The 22,931-nt window shown below is 39.5% G+C and overlaps 1 protein-coding gene across 1 annotated transcript in view; it reads left to right on the top strand.

The window, feature by feature from the left end:
* park (E3 ubiquitin-protein ligase parkin) overlaps positions 1-22,931 on the top strand; it is an 82,151-nt gene that overhangs the window by 37,344 nt on the left and 21,876 nt on the right. Inside the window, exon 4 of the mRNA XM_053772764.2 lies at positions 16,483-16,650. Within this exon, the coding sequence (XP_053628739.1) occupies positions 16,483-16,650 (168 nt within the window). The remainder of the gene's footprint in view (positions 1-16,482; positions 16,651-22,931) is intronic.

The raw sequence follows: 22,931 nt of genomic DNA, 5'->3' as shown, positions 1-22,931 counted from the left end.
ATGCCCGGAACAATGGGCTAGTAACCCCTTTTCCCACATGGCCTACTAAAAAGAAAAGGAAGAAATCCTTCAAAGTGGGATGTTTGAATGTGTGTGGATGTTGTGTGAATGATAAGAAAGAGATGATTGTGGATGTTATGAATGAGAAGAAGCTGGATGTCCTGGCTTCAAGTGAAACAATGCTGAAGGGGATGGGAGAGTTTCAGTGGTGAGAAATAAATGGGATTAGGTCAGGGGTTTCAAATAGTTACAGCTAAAGAAGTAGCAGCAATAATGTTGAAGGATAAGTTATGGCAGAAAAAGAGGGAATGTAAATGTATAAATTCAAGGATTATGTGGAGTAAAATAAGGGTTGGATGTGAAAAGTGGGTTATAGTAAGCATTTATGCACCTGGAGAAGAGAGAAGTGTAGAGGAGAGAGGGGTGAGGTGAGGCTCTGACCTGAGTGTCGGTAAGATGTGCGGGTTGTTTGTGTATTGTTCCAGTCACGGTATTGTGCCTTTTTTTGTTATTTATACAAGGTATGATATAGCATGTAATGAAAGTAGTTTGTTAGATTATGTATTGATGGATAAAAGGACGATGGGTAGGCTTCAGGATGTACATGTTTGTAGAGGGGCAACTTGTATATCAGATCATTATTTAGTTGTAGCTACAGTTAGAGTAAGAGGTAGATGGGACAGAAGGAAAATGGCAACAATAGGTAAGAGAGAGGTGAATGTGTATAAACTAAGGGAGGAGGAAGTTAAGGTGAGATATAAGCAACTATTGGCAGAAAGGTGGGCTAGTGCAAGTATTAGTAGTGGGGGGTTGAAGAGGGTTGGAATATTTTTAAAAATGCAGTGTTAGAATGTGGAGCAGAAGTTTGTGGTTATAGGAGGGTGTGATAGAGAAAAAGGTAGCTTATGAGCAGAAGTGTTATAAGAAGAGCAGAGTATATGGAGAGTAAAAGAAAGGTGAAGAGAGTGGTGAGAGAGTGCAAAAGGAGAGCAGATGATAGTGGGAGAGGCACTATCAAGAAATTTTGATTAAAATAAGAAAAAAATTTGGAGCGAGATAAACAAATTAAGAAAGCCTAGGGAACAAATGGATTTGTCAGTTAAAAACAGAGTAGGGGAGTTAGTAGATGGGGAGCTGGAGGTATTGGGTAGATAGCGAGAATATTTTGAGTAACTTTTAAATGTCGATTAAGTAAGGGAGGCGGTAATTTCATGCACTGGTCAAGGAGGCATAACATCTTTTAGGAGTGAAGAAGAGCAGGATGTGAATGTGGGGGAGGTGCGTGAGGCATTACGTAGAATGTAAGGGGGTAAAGCAGCTGGAACTGATGGGATCATGACAGAAATGTTAACAGCAGAGGGCAGTATAGTGTTGGAGTGGTTAGTATTTTTGTTTAATAAGTGTATGAAACTAGGTAGTAGTTTGGTGGACAGCAACCGCCCAGGGAGGTACTACTGTCCTGCCAAGTGAGTGTAAAACGAAAGCCTGTAATTGTTTTACATGATGGTAGGATTGCTGGTGTCCCTTTTTCTGTCTCATAAACATGCAAGATTTCAGGTACGTCTTGCTACTTCTACTTACACTTAGGTCACACTACACATACATGTACAAGCATATATATACACACCCCTTTGAGTTTCTATTTTCTTTCTAGTTCTTGTTCTTGTTTATTTCCTCTTGCCTCCATGGGGAAGTGGAACAGAATTCTTCCTCCATAAGCCATGCATGTTGTAAGAAGCGACTAAAATGCTGGGAGCAAGGGACTAGTACCCCTTCTCCTGTACAGTAGGGCCCCACTTATACGGCGGGTTAGGTTCCAGGCTGTCGCCGGAAAGCAGACATCGCCGGAAGGCAGAGCTCCATTTTTTTCCATTTATAAATGCATATAAATGCCAGACAACAAGTTTACACTAAATTATATTAAGTTAGTAATAGAACTAGGCATTAAAAACACACAAAGTAAAATACAGTCACAGTAAATTCATTACTTATCTTAAAGTATTTGTAATCTTAATGTAGGGAGAGAGGTGAGTAGTACTTATTTGTAGGAAGTCAGGTGCAGGTAGCCCAGGTGTAGGTAGCACTGGCTCCCTGTCTCATACTTAATATACGATATTTAAAACATCCCAGAGAGGTAAAATACACATACAGTACACTTATTATTTACCTTAAAATATATGTAGTCTTAATATAGGAAGAGAGGTGAGTAGTATTTATTTGTATAAAGTCAGTGTAGGTAGCCGGAAGGTGTAGCCGGTAGGTGTAGCCTGGGCTACACCTACCGGCTACCTACACTGTTGCCCAGAGCCATATTATTAACATCGACATGCCTTGTTCACTGAATTTAATCATTTCTAGCAACTACCTTTAGATGCCATCATAAACGAAGGTAGAAGTAATGAATAATTCATGCCGAAAATTGTAAACAAAAGTGGAGTGGGGGAGTGGCTGGGCCAAACGCAGATTCATACACGTTTTCTCTGATGGCTGAGCGAAGAAAACGTAATGTTGTCCCTCCACCCGGCTCCACAAGTATTATTATCAGAGCATATAAAATATGCAATAAATGCCAGACAACAAGTTTACACTAACTTATATTAAGTTAGCAATAGAAATAGGCATTAAAAACACAATGAAAGGTAAGATACACACAGAGTACACTTATTGCTTACCTTAAAATATTAATATTAATGTGTGAGAGGTGAGTGGCAGGGTGTTTATTGAATAAAATCAGAATGGCACACCATCATCCTCTAACTTGGCACTTAAAGCAAGAGGCTTACGACTTCTCTTTTTATTACAGCTAACCTTAGACACCATCGTCAATGAGAGCCAACTAGTTAACGAAAGAGTAAACGAGAGAGAGAACGAGATACAGAGTTGAGACAATGTAAGAACACAAACTGAACAGTTAGTGGACGATCACTTGGTCAGGCGAAATAAATGGGTATTAATATGTGTCTACTTTTAGTTCATTCACATCCATTTGTAAGAGTTTGTAAAACATTTACCTCAATATTTTTTTATTTTAATAATTACCTCACAATACAAATACTCTTACATTGTGTACAAGTTGTACAAGTTAGTTCAGAATAAACAAACAGCAACACACCATTTTTAGAGTGAATGAAGATGATAATAATAATAATAATAATAATAATAATAATATTATTATTATTATAGTATTAATAATAATATTATTAATATTAATAATAATAATAATTATTGTTATTATTTATTATAAAAAGCACTAAACCCACAAGGGTCGTGAATTGCTATACATAGAGTAAAGGCATACGAAAAGAATATTTTTCTACAGTTACCCCCCAGTGTTTGACTAGAGAAAACGTAATTCTTCCGACACTACCTACACAGCTGCTTTGTAAACAAATCTCATATTTACATCAATATTTATTCTGAGTGTATGTATCATGTTTATATGCTATGTAATGGGTTTCATGTATAATTTTGAGGAAAATATCATAGATGGATTAATGAAAATGCCTATATTGATGTAAAATAAGACAGTGTGCCCAAGAGTGATTAGTATTACGTAGTATTGGCGTCATGAGTAGAGAGAGACTTAGCGATTTTAATGTGTACCTGCACACCAGCACAGTGTGTAAGTATATTTAGGTACAGGTACACATAAGTATAATTATCAGAGTACATATAAAATATGCAGTAACTTAAAAACACTTGAAATTTTGAAAGTTTCCTGACATAATAGATGTGGTCATGGAAAATGTAAACAAACCGGGTGGGGGGCACCGTATTTAAAAGACCGCTTGCCATATAGCAAATTTTGGTCATAATTTGACATCGCCGTATTAGCGGAATGCCGTAAGGCGAAACGCCGTAAAGCGGGCCTTACTGTATATATTACTAAATGTAAAAGGAGAAACTTTCGTTTTTCCTTTTGGGCCACCCCACCTCGGTGGGATACGGCCGGTGTATTGAAAGAAAGAAAGAAGTGTATGAAAGAGGGGAAGGTACCTAGGGAGTGGCAGAGAGCTTGCATAGTTCCTTTATATAAAGGGAAGAAGTTCAAAAGATATTGTAAAAATTATAGGGGAATACGTTTACTCAGCATACCAGGAAAAGTGTACGGTAGAGTTATTATTGAAAGAATTAGAGGTAAGATAGAGAGCAGGATTTTGGATGAGCAAGGAGGCTTTATAGTGGGCAGGGGATGTGTAGATCAAGTGTTTACATTGAAGCATATATGTGAACAGTATTTAGATAAAGGTAGGGAAGTTTTCATTGCATTTATGGATTTAGAAAAGGCATATGATATAGTGGATAGGGGAGCAATGTGGCAGATGTTGCAAGTATATGGAATAGGTAGTAAGTTGCTAAATGCTGTAAAGAGTTTTTATGAGGATAGTGAGGCTCTGGTTAGGGCGTGTAGAAGGGAGGGAGACTACTTCCCAGTAAAAGTAGGTCTTAGACAGGGATGTGTAATGTCACCCTGGTTGTTTAATACATATATTTATAGATGGGGTTATAAAAGAAGTAAATGCTTGGGTGTTGGGGAGAGGGGTGGGATTAAATTATGGGGAATCAAATACAAAATGGGAGCTGACACAGTTACTTTTTGCTGATGATACTGTGCTTATGGGAGACTCTAAAGAAAAGTTGCAAAGGTTAGTGGAAGAGTTTGGGAGGGTGTGTAAAGGTAGAAAGTTGAAAGTGAACATAGATAAAAATAGGGTGATGAGGGTATCAAATGATTTAAATAAAAATTGGATATCACATTGGAGAGAGGGAGTATGGAAGAAGTGAATGTTTTCAGATATTTGGGAGTTGACGTGTCAGCGGATGGGTTTATAAAGGATGAGGTTAACCATAGAATTGATGAAGGAAAAAAGGTGAGTGGTGCATTAAGGTATATATGGAGACATAAAACGTTATTTATGGAGGCAAAGAAGGGAATGTATGAAAGTGTAGTGGTACCAACTCTCTTATATATGTGTGAAACTTGGGTTGTAAATGCTGCAGTGAGGAGGCAGTGGAGATGTCCTGTCTAAGGGCAATGTGTGGTGTAAATATTATGCAGAAAATTCGGAGTGTGGAAATTAGGAGAAGGTGTGGAGTTAATAAAAGTATTAGTCAGAGAGCTGAAGAGGAGTTGTTGAGGTGGTTTGGTCATTTAGAGAAAATGGATCAAAGTAGAATGACTTGGAGAACGTATAAATCTGTAGGGGTAGGAAGGCAGGGTAGGGGTCATCCTTGAAAAGTTTGGAGGGAGGGAGTAAAGGCCTTGTGGGTGAGGGGCTTGGACTTCCAGCAAGCATGCATGAGTGTGTTAGGAGTGAATGGAGATGAATGGTTTTTGGGACCTGACAAGCTGTTGGAGTGTGAGCAGTGAGCAGGGTAATATTTAGTGAAGGGATTCAGGGAAACCGGTTATTTTTATATAGCTGGACTTGAGTACTGGAAATGGAAAGTACAATGCCTGCACTTTAAAGGAGGGGTTTGGGATAATGTCAGTTTGGAGGGATATGTTATATATCTTTATATATGCTTCTCAACTGTTGTATCTGGGCACCTCTGCAAAAACAGTGATTATGTATGAGCGAGGTGAAAGTGTTGAATGATTATGAAAGTATTTTCTTTTTGGGGATTTTCTTTCTTTTTGGGTCACCTTGCCTCAGTGAGAGACTGCTGACTTGTCGAAAAAAAAAATTATTTGTCATTGTTTTCTGTATGTAAATCTATATTTAATCTCTAAAAAATGTATTTTTTTTTGTTAATAATTTTGGGTGTCTGGAACGGATTAATTGGATTTACATTATTTCTTATGGGAAATATTATTTTGGTTTTCGTCATTTTCGAGTTTCGTCAGACTATCTGGAAATGATTAATCACAAAAACCCACTGTATTTTGAAACTCATATAAGTTATTTTAAAATTTCATGACTCACTCACTCTAAACTACTTATTACAATAGAAATAGATTACAGTGGAACCCCGCATACCGATGGCATCACATAACGATTAATCCGCATACCGCTTGCTTTAATCGCAAAAATTTTGCCTCGCATACCGCTTAAAAACCCGCTCACTGATTTTCGTCCGAGACGCGTCCAATGTGCGGCCTGAGCCACGCTCACATGTTCCGCTGGTGGCATTGTTTACCAGCCAGCCTCCGCGGTAACATCCAAGCATACAATCGGAATATTTCGTATTATTACAGTGTTTTCGGTGCTTTTTCTGGAAAATAAGTGACCATGGGCCCCAAGAAAGCTTCTAGTGCCAACCCTACAGCAATAAGGGTGAGAATTACAATAGAGATGAAGAAAAAGATCATTGATAAGTATGAAAGTGGAGTGCGTGTCTCCGAGCTGGCCAGGTTGTATAATAAACCCCAATCAACCATCGCTACTATTGGTGGTACAGCTGCTGCTGCTGCTGCACTGTCAGCTGCTGCTGCTGCTGTAGCATCGTCTGCTGCTGCTGTAACATCGTCTGTTGCTGCTGTAGCATCGTCTGTTGCTGCTGTACCACCGTCAGCTGCTGCTGCTGCTGCTGTAGCATCGTCTGCTGCTGCTGTAACATCGTCTGTTGCTGCTGTAGCATCATCTGCTGCTGCTGTAACATCGTCTGTTGCTGCTGTAGCATCGTCTGCTGCTGCTGTAGCATCGTCTGTTGCTGCTGTAGCATCGTCTGTTGCTGCTGTACCACCGTCAGCTGCTGCTGCTGCTGTAGCATCGTCTGCTGCTGCTGTAGCATCGTCTGCTGCTGCTGCTGCTGTAGCATCATCTGCTGCTGCTATAACATCGTCTGTTACTGCTGTAGCATCGTCTGCTGCTGCTGTAGCATCGTCTGTTGCTGCTGTACCACCGTCAGCTGCTACTGCTGCTGTAGCATCGTCTGCTGCTGCTGTAGCATCGTCTGCTGCTGCTGTAGCATCGTCTGCTGCTGCTGTAGCATCGTCTGTTGCTGCTGTACCACCGTCAGCTGCTGCTGCTGCTGTAGCATCGTCTGCTGCTGCTGTAGCATCGTCTGCTGCTGCTGTAGCATCGTCTGCTGCTGCTGTAGCATCGTCTGCTGCTGCTGTAGCATCGTCTGTTGCTGCTGTACCACCGTCAGCTGCTGCTGCTGCTGTAGCACCGTTGTTGGTGTGGCTTATTGAGAATACCAAGAAACAATTAACCCCAGAGGATTTGCCACCCAGGATAACCCAAAAAAGTCAGTGTCATCGAAGACTGTCTAACTTATTTCCATTGGGGTCCTTAATCTTGTCTCCCAGGATGCAACCCACACAAGTCGACTAACACCCAGGTGAACAGGGAAAAATGCCTGGAACTAGTGCTCATATTGGTGAATTTAAAGCCAGCAAAGGTTGGTTTGAGAGATTTAAGAATCGTAGTGGCATACACAGTGTGATAAGGCCTGTTCTGGAAGAAAATGCCAAACAGGACCTACAGTACTCAGGAGGAAAAGGCACTCCCAGGACACAGTGTCTCATCAGTCATTGCTGCATCTTCAATAAAGGTAAGTGTCATTTATTCTTCATTTAGTAGACTAGTACATGCACAATATATACTGTGCATGTACTGCTCTACTATTGTGCATGTATCCTTCTCTTTGTGTGTAGGAAAATGTATATTTCATGTGGTAAAATTTTTTTTTCATACTTTTGGGTGTCTTGCACGGATTAATTTGACTTCCATTATTTCTTATGGGGAAAACTCATTCGCATACCGATTATTTCGCATAACAATGACCCCTCTTGCATGGATTAAAATCGGTATGTGGGGGTCCACTGTATATAGTCTATTTTATACCAAATTATCTTCTGTACTTCCCACCTCCAGGACTCAAGTCCGGCTAACCGATTTCCCTAAATCCCTTCACAATATATGTATTACCCTACTCATACTCCAACAGCTCGTCAGGCCCCAAAAACCATTACTCTCCATTCACTCTGATCTAACACACACACACATGCCTGTTGCATGTCCAGGCCCCTTGTACACAAAACCTCTGTAACCCCCTCCCCCTCTGTAACTCCCTCCCTCTACCCCTCCTCTCTTCCACTATACATACACATTCCAAATCAACCTATTTTGCTCCTCTCTAAATGACCAAACCACCTCTACAACCCCTCTTCAGCCCTCTGAATACTAGATTTAGTAACTCCACACCTCCTAATTTCCACACTACGAATTCTCTGCATAATATTTGCACCACACATTGCCTTTAGACACGAGATCACCACTGCCTCCAGCCCTTTTCTCACTGCAGCATTCACAACCCATGCTTCACACCCATATAAGAGTGTTGGTACCACTGTACTCTTGTACATTCCCTTTGCCTCCATGGATAATTTTTTTTTGTCACCACAGATACCTCAGTGCACCACTCACCTTTTTTATCTTCATCAATTCTATGGTTAACCCTTAGACTGTCGCGGCCGTATATATACGTCTTACGAGGTACCGTGTTTGACGTATATATACTCATAAATTCTAGCGGCTTCAAATCAAGCAGGAGAAAGCTGGTAGGCCCACATGTGAGAGAATGGGTCTGTGTGGTCAGTGTGCACCATATAAAAAAAATCCTGGAGCACGCAGTGCATAATGAGGAAAAAAAAAACTCCGACCGTTTTTTTTAATTAAAATGCCAACTTTGTGGTCTATTTTCGTATAGTATTTATGGTTGTATTCTCGTTTTCTTGGTCTCATTTGATAGAATGGAAAACATCTTAAAGAAATAGAGGTGATTTTGATTGATTTTACTATAAAAAGAACCTAGAAATGGAGCTCAAAGTAGGAGAAATGTTTAATTTTTGCCGATGTTCAAAAGTAAACAAATGATGCCATTGTCCAATAAATGTCCAACTAGCCATTCTAATATGCAGTCATGAATGGGTTGATGTTATTTATACAATTTTTATAGTATTGCAGTAGTCTGCATAATAGTAAGTCTTCTATTTTTTGTTTGAATAAAAATTCAAAATAGAAAGCAAGAGTAATATCAGAGGGGCCTGGAGACATGACTGATGAGCAAGGAAAATGTTATTTTAGAGCCAGGAATGTCTGCATTGTTCATTCTGGACCTTATTTTGAAATTGTCATATTTTTTAGTTTTCGTGAAATTGGCCAAATTGCAAATTCCTGACCACATTATTAGGTAGTTGAAATCCGTAAATGCGCAGTTTCTTGTACTCAATCGATAGAAAAAATGGAGTACTAAAGAAATAGCTATGAGTTTGTGTGACTGGAACAATGGAATTAGCCGAAAATAGGGCTCAAAGTGGGCGAAATCGCCGATTTGTAAACAGCGCTGAGGTCGCTAACTTCGCGAGAGCATAATTCCGTCAGTTTTCCATCAAATTTCGTTTTTTTGATGTCATTACAATCGGGAAAAGATTCTCTATCATTTCATGAGAAAAAATATTTTTTTTTTTTTTAAATTTTGCGACACCAGGAGACACCTCAGGATTGGGGGTTGCGACAGTCAAAGGGTTAACCTTGTCCTTCATAAACCCATGTGCTGACAAATCTACTCTCAAGTATTTGAACACATACACTTCTTCCATACTCCCTCCCTCCAATGTGATATCCAATTTTTCTTTTTCTAACTCATTTGATACCCTCATCACCTTACTCTTAGCTATGTTCACATCAACTTTCTTTACTCACCCTCCCAAACTTGTCCACTGACCTTTGCAACTTCTCTTTAGAATCTTCCAAAAGCACAGTATAATCAGCCAAAAGCACAGTAAATCAGTCTATTTTGTATAAGATTCCCCATGATTTAATCCCACCCCTCTCCCCAACACCCTAGCATTTACTTTTACAACTCCATCTATAAATATGTTAAACAACCAAGGTGACATTACACATCACTGTCTGAGGCCTACTTTTACTGAAAAATAATCTCCCTCTCTCTTACATACCCTAACCTGAGCCTCTCTATCTTCATAAAAACTCTTTACAGCATTTAGTAATTTGCTACCTATTCCATACACTTACAACATCTAAGAACATAAGAATGTAGGAACACTGCAGAAGGCCTACTGGCCCATACGAGGCAGGTCCTTATCAAAACGACATCTACCTAAAGCTACTCAAGAAACAACTCCCGCACCCCCCAACACCAATCAAACCCAGCCCCTCCCACTCATATATTTGTCCAGTCTCTTCTTAAAGCTACCCAAGGTCCTAACCTCTATCACCCCACTGGGAAGACTGTTCCACGCATCTACAATTCTGTTAGAAAACCATTACTTACCTATGTCCTTATGCTCCCCTATCCACCCTATCATATACCTTTTCTAAGTCCATAACTACAGTAAAAACTTCCCTACCTTTATCTAAATATTGTTCACTTATATGCTTCAGTGTAAATACAGTGGACCCCCGGTTATAGGCCGGTTTAGTTATTGGCCAACTTGGTTATCGGCCGTTAATTCGGTTATCGGCCATTTGGGAGGCGTCCATCCGCCAGCTGGGGCCACTTGCGAGTCAGTTTGGCTTTGTCTCTGGGCAAATGAGGAAGCTTCTGCTCATTCATCCAAACATTTTTCTATAATCCATTGCTTTTTGTGATTATTGATTGAGTGCAACTGTAAAATAAGCAACCATGGGCCCAAAGAAACACGTTACATAGTATTTAAAAACGTGCAATGTTTATATGCGATGTATATTTAATAATAATCACTTGTACATTACATATCTTATTTTACATTAATATAGACATTTTCATTAATCTATCTATTATATGTTCTAAGTTATATAAGAAAAACGCTACATAGCATATAAGCATGTAATGTTTATTATATGCGATGTATATTTAATAATCACTCTTTGCCACATTAAATGTCTTATTTTACGTTAATATAGACATTTTCATTAATCCATCTATGATATTTTCTTCAAAATTATATAGGAAACACGTTACATATCATGTAGCATATAAACATAGCATATAAATATGCAATGTTTATATGTTATCGAGTGGAGAATGGGATGGAGAGTAAACATTACATTTTCTCTGATGCAGCATTAGAGAAAACTGTGAATCTGGCGACTGGTGCAGTAACCGCCCTTCATATGCATTTGTTTACAATTCTTGGCATGAATTATTCATTACTTCTCCCTTTGTTTATGATGGCGTCTAAAGGTAGTTGTTAGAAATGATTAAACTCGGTGAACATGGTAATAATATGGCTGTGTAGTGTAATAATATGGCTGTGTATTGTAATATAGCTGTGTAGTGTAGCCCAGGGGATGGGCTACATACGTGTACTGTACCTACATCTACTGCTGTCTACACTGACTTCCTACTAATAAATACTACTACTCACCTCTTGCCCTACATTAAGACTACAAATATTTTAAGGTTAGTAATGAATGTACTGTAGCAGTAAATGACAGATTAAAGAGGTGTGTGCAATGTGGACTAGGGTGCAAGCTTTTGTAGAGAAACACCACCCTGACCAAGCTGAAACAAGCCATATCTGCAACATGTTCAGTGACAGAACCCTGTCCCACTTCAGGGAAATCTTAGAGAGATGCCAGAAACAGACCTTTATGGACAGATTTGTTGTGAGACAGGGGTCCAGTGACTCTCAAGCTGGTCCTAGTGGCATTAAAAGACAAAGAAAGGAAGTAACCCAAGAGAAGGCTTTGCTACCTAAAGTCTTTATGGAGGGGGATTCCCCTTCCAAACACTGATTCCTCCCTCTTCTCTATCTTCCAGAAGCCAGCATTAGCCTTCAATAAAGTTATGTAAAACTTAAATAATTGATAAAAATATTTTTTTGTGAATATTTTTGTCTGGAACCGATTAATTATATTTCCATTAATTATTATGGGAAATATTAATTGGGTTTTTGGCCATTTCGGTTAACAGCCAGCCTTCTGGAACGGATTACGACTGATAACCGAGGGTCCACTGTACTTGATCTACACATCCCCTACCCATTCTAAAACCTCCATGTTCATCTGCAGTCCTGGTCTCTGTCTTTCCTCTAACTCTTTCAATAATAATGCTACCATACACTTTACTTGGTATACTCACTAAACTACTACTTCTTTCAACAAACTGGCCATATCCTGCCAAGGCAGGAAAAACAAAAGTTTCTCCTTTTAAATTCAGTAATATATGCAGGAAAAGGGATTACTAGCCCCTCGCTCCTGGCATTTTAGTTACCTCTTATGACACGCATGGCTTATGGAGGAAGAATTCTGTTCCACTTCCCCATGGAGATTCATTAAACTACTTCTCTTTCTTCTTTCAACAAATTGGCTGTTTCCCACTGAGGAAGGGTGGCCCAAAAAGAAAAACAAAAGTTTCTCTTTAACTTTAGTAATGTATACAGAAGGGGTTACTAGCCCCTTGCTCCCAGCATTTTAGTTGACTCATACGACACGCATGGCTTATTGAGGAAGAATTCTGTTCTACTTCCCCATGGAGATAAGAGGAAATAAGAACAAGAACTAGTAAGAAAATAGAAGAAAACCCAGAGGGGTGTGTGTATATATATGTTTGTTATTTTTATATAGCCAGACTTGAGTCCTGGAAATGGGAAGTACAATGCCTGTACTCTAAAGGAGGGGTTTCGGGATATTAGCAGTTTGGAGGGATATGTTGTGTATCTTTATACGTATATGCTTCTAAACTGTTGTGTTCTGAGCACCTCTGCAAAAACAGTGATTATGTGTGAGTGAGGTGAAAGTGTTGAATGATGAAAGTTTTTTCTTTTTGGGGATTTTCTTTCTTTTTGGGTCACCCTGCCTCGGTGGGAGATGGCCAACTTGTTGAAAAAAAAAAATGCATGTGTAGTGTGACCTAAGTGTAAGTACAAGTAACAAGGCATACCTGATATCTTGCATGTTTATGAGACAGAAAAAAGACTCCAGCAATCCTACCATCATATAAAACAATTACAGGCTTTCGTTTTACACTCACTTGGCAGGACGGTAGTACCTCCCTGGCCAGTTGCTGTCTATCAACCTACTACCTTGGACTCAGTAAACTTATTCCCCTATAATTTTTACAATCTTTTGTCACCCTTCCCTATGTATAAAGGAATTATACATGCTTTCTGCCTGTTCCTAGGTACCTTCTCCTCTTTCATACATTTATTGAACAAAAGTACCAACCACTCCAAAACTATATCCCCCCCCTTCCCTGCATTTTTACATTTCTGTCATGATCCCATTAGTTCCAGCTGCTTTACCCACTCTCATTCTACTTAATGCCACACTCACATCTGGCTCTTCTATACTCCTAAAAGATGTTACACCTCCCTGGCCAATGCATGAAATTGCTGCCTCCCTCTCATCATCAACATTTAACAGTTCTTCAAAATATTCCCGCCGTCTTCCCAATACCTCCAACTCCCCATCTACTAACTCCCCTACAGTGGTACCTTGACTTGCAAGTGCCCCAACTTACGAGTTTTCCGAGTTACGAGCTGTTGCTCAGTTGATATTTTGCTTTGAGTTGCGAGCCAAAATCCGAGTTACGAGCTAGCTTCAGATATGCCACCACTCACAGGAGAGAGGAAATATCAAAAACCTTGATAATAACCAATGTGTAACATCCTTTCAAATTTGATACCACTGGTAGTGTCATCCTGCCAAAATGTTCTATAACGTATGCCCTAAGAGAAACAATTCTGGAACGTGTAATACATGTTCGGCAGGCCAGCTGATTGGGTGGCCAGCTGGCTGGCTGGCTGATTTGCCTTGACTCTGTCTATCTCTGTCTTTGTCTGTCTCTGTCTATCTGTCTCTATCTCACAGGTACACATAAATACAGTTATACATAGTGTAAATTACCTAGGATAACCCAAAAAATTCAGACAAAGTGCTTGTAGATATAAGGCATAATAAGCATGACTGGCAAGTAATACATGTACATTTTCACAAATCAGACGTGACTAACTCTGCATCATGTGTAGTACCTGTTGGCTCATGAGCGGCTGTCTCTCTCTGAGACAGAGAGACAAGTGGAGAGACAGGAAGACAGAAACAGACAGAAAGACAGAAACAGACAGAAAGACAGATAAGCAGGGACAGAGATAAACATAAACTGAACTAGACAGACAGGCAGATAAATGGACAGAAGCAGATAGACAGACATGTTTATGTATAACAGTGAAAAATAAAGCCAAGGCAGTGCACGATCATCAAATGTCACTCCACAAGTGATATCTTACACCGTGCTTCAGGGAGTTTAATATATACTCCAACACTTCTAAAACATTGCTGGGACCTGGCAAAAAAGGCAAAAATCATTTCTTATTTATAAATTCATTTTTCTTATTTAAAAAGCTTTAATAAAAAAATTGGGGTGGTTTTTTGGGGGGCTGGAATGGATTAATGGCATTCCAATTTCAATGAGGAAAATTGATTTAATATATGAGCAAATTGAGTTACGAGCTGGGTCACGGAACGAATTAATCTCGTGTCAAAGTACCACTGTATTTTGCTCTTAAATTTCAAATCTATTTGTTCCCTAGGCTTTCTTAACCTGTTTATATTTATTTTGTTAATTGACACATTGGCCTTCTCTCACCAAGACAGGGTGGCCCGAAAAAGAAAAACTTTTATCATTCACTTCATCACTGTCTTGTCATAGGCATGCTTACACTACATTTATGAAACTGCAATGTTAACACCCCTCCTTCAGAGTGCAGACACTGTACTTTCCCTCTCCAGGACTCAAGTTCGGCCTGCTGGTTTCCCTGACTCCTTTCATAAATGTTACCTTGCTCACACTCCAACAGCATGTCAAGTCCTAAAAAATATTTGTCTCCATTCACTCCTGTCTAACACACTCGCACATGCTTGCTGGAAATCCAAGCCCCTAGCACACAAAACCTCCTTTACCCCTCCCTCCAACTGTTCTTAGGCTGACCCTTACCCTGCCTTCCCTCCCTCTCACTCCAAAATTTTTTCTTACTCAGCAAAATTTGTTGACAGCGCCTCACCCACTTTATCATTTGCTCTCCTTTTGCACTCTCTTACCACTCTCTTTACCTCTTTTACTCTCCATATACTCCACCTTTCTTATTTCACTTCTTTGTAAAAACCTCTTATAAGCTAGCTTTTTCTCTTTTATCATACCCTTTACCTCATCATTCCACCAATTACTCTTCTTTCCTCCTGTGCTTACCCTCCTATAGCCACATACTTCTGCTCCACTTTTCAACACTGCCTTTTTAAAACTGTCCCACCCCTCTTCAACCCCTGCACTACCTATACTCTCATTAGCTCACCTTTCTCCCAACAGTTGCTTATATCTAACCCTAACTTCCTCCTCCCTTATTTTATAAACTTTCACCTCTCTCTTAGTTTCTGTTGCCATTTTCTTTTGCTCCGTCTACCTCTTACTCTAACTGTAGCTACAACTAAATAATGATCCGCTATATCTGTTGCCTGTCTAAAAACATGCACATCCTGAAGTCTACCAATCAACCTTTTATCCACCAATATATAATTTAACAAACTACTTTCATTATGTGCTATACCATATCTTGTATATTTATTTATCCTCTTTTTCTTAAAATATGTATTATTACCAAACCTCTTTCCATACTTAGTTCAATTAAAGGCTTCCCATTTTCATTTTCCCCTGGCACCCCAAACTTATCTACTACTCCCTTCACAACAGTTTTACCCACTTCAGCATTTAGGTCCCCCACCACAAGTACTCTCTCACTTGGTTCAAGACTCCCCATGCACTAACTCAGTATCTCCCAAAATATCTTTCTCCTCTATGCTTCTCTCTTCTCTTACCCATTTTCACATCCCACCTTTATTTTACTCCATATAATCCTTGAATTTATGTATTTATATTATCTCTCTTTTTCCTGTCATAACTGATCCTTCAGTATTATTGCTAGTTCTTCCTTAGCTCTAACTTTGTTAGAAACCCCAGACCTAATTCCATTCATTTCTCCCCACTGAAACTCTCCTTCCTACCTTCTTTAGCTTTGTGTCACTTAGAGCCAGGACATCCAGCTTCTTTTCCTTCATAACATCCACAATCTTCTCTTCTCTTATCATCTGCACTACATCCATGCACATTCAAACATCCCAACTTAAAGATTTTCTTCTTTTTATGTTCGTAAGCTATAAAGGAAAAGGGGTTACTACCCCATTGCTCCTGGCATTTTAGTTGACTTTTACAACACGCATGGCTTATGGAGGAAAATTCTTATTCCACTTTCTCATGGATATGAAAAGAAAATAATAAGAATAAGAACTATTAAGAAAAACCAAAGAAAATTCAGGTGAATATGTATACATAAATGTGTACATGCATGTGTAGTGTAGCCTAACTGTAGGTAAAAGTAGCAATATATACCTATTATCTTGTGTGTTCATAAGACAGAAGAAAGGCATCAGCATTCCTACCATCATGTAAAACAAATACATAATTATATAAAAAAAATATATATATGTTTTTTTATTTTTTACTTTAACCTGTATAAATACCAGAGTTTTCTTTCAGAACTCTGATGGTGAGAGGGAACGTCCGCACTTCTATGTGTATTGTGTAAAGCCGTGTAACTCAGTGCAAGTGGGTAAACTGCGAGTAAGATGTGTCTCTTGTAAACAAGGGGCTCTTACTCTTCATCGTGATCCTTGTAACTGGCAAGATGTTCTCAACCCAGGCCAGGTTACTACACTTTTCTTTTTTTTATCCAACTTTATTTTAATTTAATTTACAATAATAATTGGTAAATGCTTCACATTTGGCTTTTTGGGTGTTTTATATTAGAATATAATAGTGTAGATAGATTGAATTAGAAGGTATTGACTTTCATTTTATGTGTGAAAGAAGCTTGAACTTTTAGATTTAGGTATGATGGGCAGTTTACCTGGAGTTTACCTGGAGAGAGTTCCGGGGGTCAACGCCCCCGCGGCCCGGTCTGAGACCAGGCCTCCTGGTGGATCAGAGCCTGATCAACCAGGCTGTTGCTGCTGGCTGCACGCAAACCAACATACGAGCCACAGCCCGGCTGATCCGGAACTGACTTTAGGTGCTTGTCCAGTGCCAGCTTGAAGACTGCCAGGGGTCTGTTGGTAATCCCCCTTATGTGTGCTGGGAGGCAGTTGAACAGTCTCGGGCCCCTGACACTTATTGTATGGTCTCTTAACGTGCTAGTGACACCCCTGCTTTTCATTGGGGGGATGGTGCATCGTCTGCCAAGTCTTTTGCTTTCGTAGTGGGTGATTTTCGTGTGCAAGTTCGGTACTAGCCCCTCTAGGATTTTCCAGGTGTATATAATCATGTATCTCTCCCTCCTGCGTTCCAGGGAATACAGGTTTAGGAACCTCAAGCGCTCCCAATAATTGAGGTGTTTTATCTCCGTTATGCGCGCCGTGAAAGTTCTCTGTACATTTTCTAGGTCGGCAATTTCACCTGCCTTGAAAGGTGCTGTTAGTGTGCAGCAATATTCCAGCCTAGATAGGACAAGTGACCTGAAGAGTGTCATCATGGGCTTGGCCTCCCTAGTTTTGAAAGTTCTCATTATCCATCCTGTCATTTTTCTAGCAGATGCGATTGATACAATGTTATGGTCCTTGAAGGTGAGATCCTCCGACATGATCACTCCCAGGTCTTTGACGTTGGTGTGGCACTATTACTGTCATGCTTTTTATAATACAATATTTTGAAAAGTAAAAAACTACTTTATGTGTAGGACTTGGTCAACCACTAGGAATACAGCCTATCAATGTTCTCATTTTTTTTTTGGGGGGGGGGGTCTGTTGGACTCCTTTCACTGTTCATTTTCTGTCCCTTGTTTATTTTCTGTGCTTGACTGGGAACTCTCCCCAGTCAATAAGAGATACTGTATTCCACTTGTTCATCAATTAGTTAAGCCCTAATTGATCTTGTTAGAGTACGTAACTATCAAGACCCCCTGGTCTTGGTGAGGATAAAATGTTGCTGGATGATTGTTTAACTGTTAACTGGGAAGGATTCCTGTAATTCTTTGTGAATGGATTACTGTTTCCAGCAGGACTTTTCAGTTAATACAAAGGTATGGGCAAAATAAAAAGCAGAGAATTTATATTGTGGAAATTATGAGGTGTGGAGTTACTAAAAGTATTATTCGGAGGGCTGAAAAAGGGATTGTTGAGGTGGTTTGGTCATTTAGAGAGGAAGCAAAATAGGATGACTTGGAGAGTGTATAAATCTGTGGAGGAGGGGTAGGGGTCATCCTAGAAAAGGATGGAGAGATGGGTTTTGTGTGTTAAGGGCTTGGATATACAGCAGACATGTGAGCAGGTCAGATAGGAGTAAATGGAGACTAATGGTTTTCAGAACTTGATGAGCTGTTGGAGTGTGAGCGGGGTAATACAGTGGTACCTTGAGTTACGAACTTAATTTGTTCCAGAAGGCTGTTTGAGTGCCGATACCGAATGAATTTGTTCCCATAAGGAATAGTGTAAATTAGATTAGTCGGTTTCAGACCCCCCAAAAATACTCTTGAAAAAGCACTTACAAAAATACACTAACATAATTGTTTGAGTTGGGAGCTGTTCAAAACTCGAGGTACCGCTGTATTTTGTGAAGGGATTCAGGGAAATTAGTTAGTCGAACTTGAGTCCTGGAGGTGGAAGTACAATGCCTGCACTTTAAAGGAGGGGTTTGGGATATTGATGTTTGGGGTGTCATCTGAAATGGTGTATCTGGGTGTCTTTGCAAAGATAGTGATTATGTGTGAATGATGGTGAAAGTGTTTCTTTTTTGGGTCATCCTGCCTCGATGGGAGATGGCTGACGTGTTAAAAAAAAAAATTATGATTACTGGAGACTACTGCACACTTCAAGAGTTTACTTATTGCTTAAGTTCATAAGCTAACATGAAATCAATAGTTTTGTTACACACTGCTACCCATTGAATAATGTCTGACAACCCACTAAGTGTAAGAGGTATAATAGATTGACAAGTTGGAAAATGAACAGAATGAATACTTTAACAAAACATTGTTTTGCTTGGTGACCAAACTTCAAGTCTATAGAGAATACATGGATATATATATGTGGTGTGAGGACCATAGGAAGGGTAGAAAGGACCCAAGCATGTAAACAACTGTAAAGGAAGTCAAGGAGTTTGACAAGCATGAGTGATTTAACAAGCTGGAAATCCCTTTATCCCTGTATGATGTTATTGGTCTTGGCGTCTATGTCTCAACAGTGGCTATTAGAACACAGCTGTGAGTTTACAGTTAATTCTCAGAAGAATATAGGCAGTGGGGAAAATGTTGTTCATATCCTGGATTTTTTGCTGACTGGTTCCTTTGTTGTTAAGAAAGTATCCCTAGGAATAAGAGATTGTCTAGGGTTCTGGACTGTTGGAAACTTCCCTTGAACTGTGTGAAGGTGTGTCTTTTTCCAGTGTTTGTTGGAACAGTGTTGAAAGCATACTATTCATCATAAACTTCTGTTGAAAAGTGTCAGTTTGACTACATTGCAAATGTTCTCAGGTGTATTTCTGTGCATGATTCCACAGAGACTTCTTCCTAATATTCTGGCTGTGTAGAAGATGGTGTCACTGATTTCTGAAGTGAGGTTTTTGGTGTCATGGGTTGTGACCTGTACATCAAAGAACACTGTTCTACTGGAATGACTGAATAATTTGCTCTGTCCACTTATTGATCATGTCATGATCAGTTAGGAATTTTGTTGTATCCTCTGTTTCATAGAACATGTCCTGTGTTTCTTCCAAGTTATTTAACCCTTTCAGGGTCGAGAGGCCCTCTCCTAAATTTGTTCTCAGGGTCGAAAATTTTTCGGAAAAACAAAATTTCTTATGAAATGATAGAGAATCATTTCCCGATCATAATGACACCAAAAGTATGAAATTTGATGGAAAACTTACAGAAATATGCTCTCGCAAAGTTAGCGGTCTCAATGATGTTTACGCATCAGAGATTTCGCCAATTTGAGCCCTCTTTTCGGCCAATTCCAGTGTACTAGTCGACAAAAATCATAACTATTTCGCTAGAACTCCATTTTGTCTATCGAATGAGTACAAGAAACCACCCATTTACTGATTTCAACTATCCAATAAAGTGGTCAGAAATTCACAATTTTGCCAATTTTACACAAATTTCAAAAGATGCCAATTTCCAAATAGGGTTCAGAATAAACAAGACAGACATTCCTGGCACTAAAATAACATTTCCTCTGTTCATTAGTCATGGCCCCAGGCCTCTGTTACATTTCTTTTGCTTTCCACTTTGAATTTGTATTCTCACAAAAAATAGAAGATTTGCTGTTATGCAGGCTACTGCATTAGTGTAGAAATTGTATAATTAATATCAGCGCACTTGTGAAAGAATATTAGACTCACCAGTTGACGTGTATTGGACGCGTGGCAGGATTTGTTTACTTTTGAACTTAGGCAAAAATCGAACATTTCTGCTACTTTGAGCTCAATTTCAAGGTGCTTCTCATTGTGAAACCAATCAAAATCATCTCAATTTCTGTAATATGTCTTCCATTCTATAAAATGAGACCAGGAAAACTAGAATACACCCATAAATACCTTACGAAAATACACTGCAAAGTCGCTGTTTTAAACCAAAAACAGAGTCGGAGTTTTTTTTTTTCTCATTATGCACTGTGTGCTGCAGGATTTTTTTTATACTGTGCACACTGACCACATAGACCCATTCTAGCTTTCGCTAGATTTGAAGGCGTTAGAATTTAGGCGTACTAGTACGTCAATAACCCTGGTGCTTAAGACGTACTAGTATGTCAGAAACCCTGAAAGGGTTAAATGATGAAATATCTAGAACGTATAATGTTTTTGGAGATCTACAGTACCCTCAGTGCTTTATTTCACAAGTTTATCTTGCATCCAGAAAAATCTTTTTATACAATCTAAATATGTAGCTCTGCCACATAAAAAATTTAAGAGTTGAAAATTTGTCAAAAATAATTATAAGCATAGCATACAGATGCTGTGAAGCTAATGAAACTTAAGCTTCAGGGCTCCTGATCCTGAAGGGGCCCCCAAAGCGAGTTTAGTCCACATTGCTTAAAAATTTTGGGTGTACTGTATGAGAAGGGGTTTAAAAAAATAATAGTGTAATTGAATACAAAATAATAGTTAAAATAAAAATTAAAAGGTTATGAAAGTACAGTGGACCCTCGCCTAACGAACGCATCGCATAACGTTAAATTCGCCTAACGATACATTTTAACACTAACTTTTGCCTCGGCTAACACTAAAAAACTCGCCTAATGATATTCGTTCTCGGGTACCAATTAATATCGTTAGGCGAGGGTCCACTGTACAGTGGACCCCCGCCTTACGAACGCATTGCGTTATGTTAAATCCGCCATACGAAGCATTTGAGCGCAAAAATTTTGCCTTGCCTCACGATAAAAAACTCGCCTTATGTGATTCGTCTGGGACGCGTCCCACGTGTGGCCTCAGCGCCAGTGTTTACAAGCCAGCCAGTGTGGTCACATCTACGCATACATTCAGTGCATTTCACATTATCTCAGTGTTTTTAGTGCTTGTAACTGCAAAATAAGTCACCATGGACCCCAAGAAAGCTTCTAGTGCCATCCCTGTGGTAAAAAGGGTGAGAATTAGTATGGAATTGAAAAAAGAGATTAAGGAAATGTGTGCAGAGTGGGTTGAACTGCAGACCTTTATGGATGAAAATCACCCTGACACAGCTACTGCAAGCCGTGTTGGAAACCTGTACAATGACAATGTTATGGCCCATTTTAGGAAAGTCTTAAAGGAACGGGAGGTACAGAGTTCTATGGACAGATTTGTTGTGCGACAGATGTCCAGTGACTCTCAAGCTGGTCTTAGTGGCATTAAAAGAAAAAGGGAAGTATCCCCGGAAAAGGGCTTGCTACCTCAAGCTTTTAATGTAAGGGGATTCCCCTTCTAAACAATAACTCCTCCCATCCCATCAATTATCACCAGATCTTCAATAAAGGTAAGTGTCATGTATTCTGTTCTTAGTAGAGTAGTAATTGTGCATGTCTTCTTCAGTTTGTGTGTATTAAAATTAATATTTCATGTGGTAAAATTTTTTTTTTCATACTTTGGGGTGTCAGGAATGGATTAATTTGATTTCCATTATTTCTTATGGGGAAAATTAATTCGGCTAACGATAATTTCGGCTTACGGTGAGCTCGCAGGAATGGATTAATATCGTAAGGCGTGGGTCCACTGTATCATGTATTCTAGCTGCTGCTGGTTGCGAAGGGGCCCCCATAACAGTTCAAGCTTTAAAGGCCCCAAAAATGTAGGTCCATAACACTATCATAATATTAATGCTTAAAACAGACTGGGGTCAGTCAATAGTAAGGTATGACTTTTCTTCTTTTCAAACAATGTATAGTACGAATAAAATCTTTATACATGAAGTTGACAGAAGTTTAAATAAGTGTGTCCATAATTACAAGACAACAGATAATGACAAGTGTTTTGTCACATGTTGTGTTCTGTTGACTTAAGAAATCGTAATGACACGATTGCAAATAAACCATACCCCCGGCCGGGATTGAACCCGCGGTCATAGAGTCTCAAAACTCCAGCCCGTCGCGCTAGCCACTAGACCAGCTAGCCACAATAAGATTCATCCAACTAGGTATATTTCTACACCATAGGAAAGTTAGCACAGGCACCTCTGTGACCACAAATGCAAGTTTTTACAGACGAATCTCCAGCTAGCGTGGCCGTGACGAACTCTAGCTCAAGTCACAGAGGTGCCTGTGCTAACTTTCCTATGGTGTAGAAATATACCTAGTTGGATGAATCTTATTGTGGCTAGCTGGTCTAGTGGCTAGCGCGACGGGCTGGAGTTTTGAGACTCTATGACCGCGGGTTCAATCCCGGCCGGGGGTATGGTTTGTGTTCTGTTGTGTGTGTAACTATGGCCACAATAAAGCATACATTATAATTGCAAACGTCTT

This window comes from Cherax quadricarinatus, chromosome 9 (genome assembly GCF_038502225.1).
Source record: "Cherax quadricarinatus isolate ZL_2023a chromosome 9, ASM3850222v1, whole genome shotgun sequence".
Taxonomy (NCBI): Eukaryota; Metazoa; Arthropoda; class Malacostraca; order Decapoda; family Parastacidae; genus Cherax; species Cherax quadricarinatus.
The sequence above is the reverse complement of the archived record's forward strand: the minus strand, read 5'-3'. Positions and strand labels throughout refer to the sequence as shown.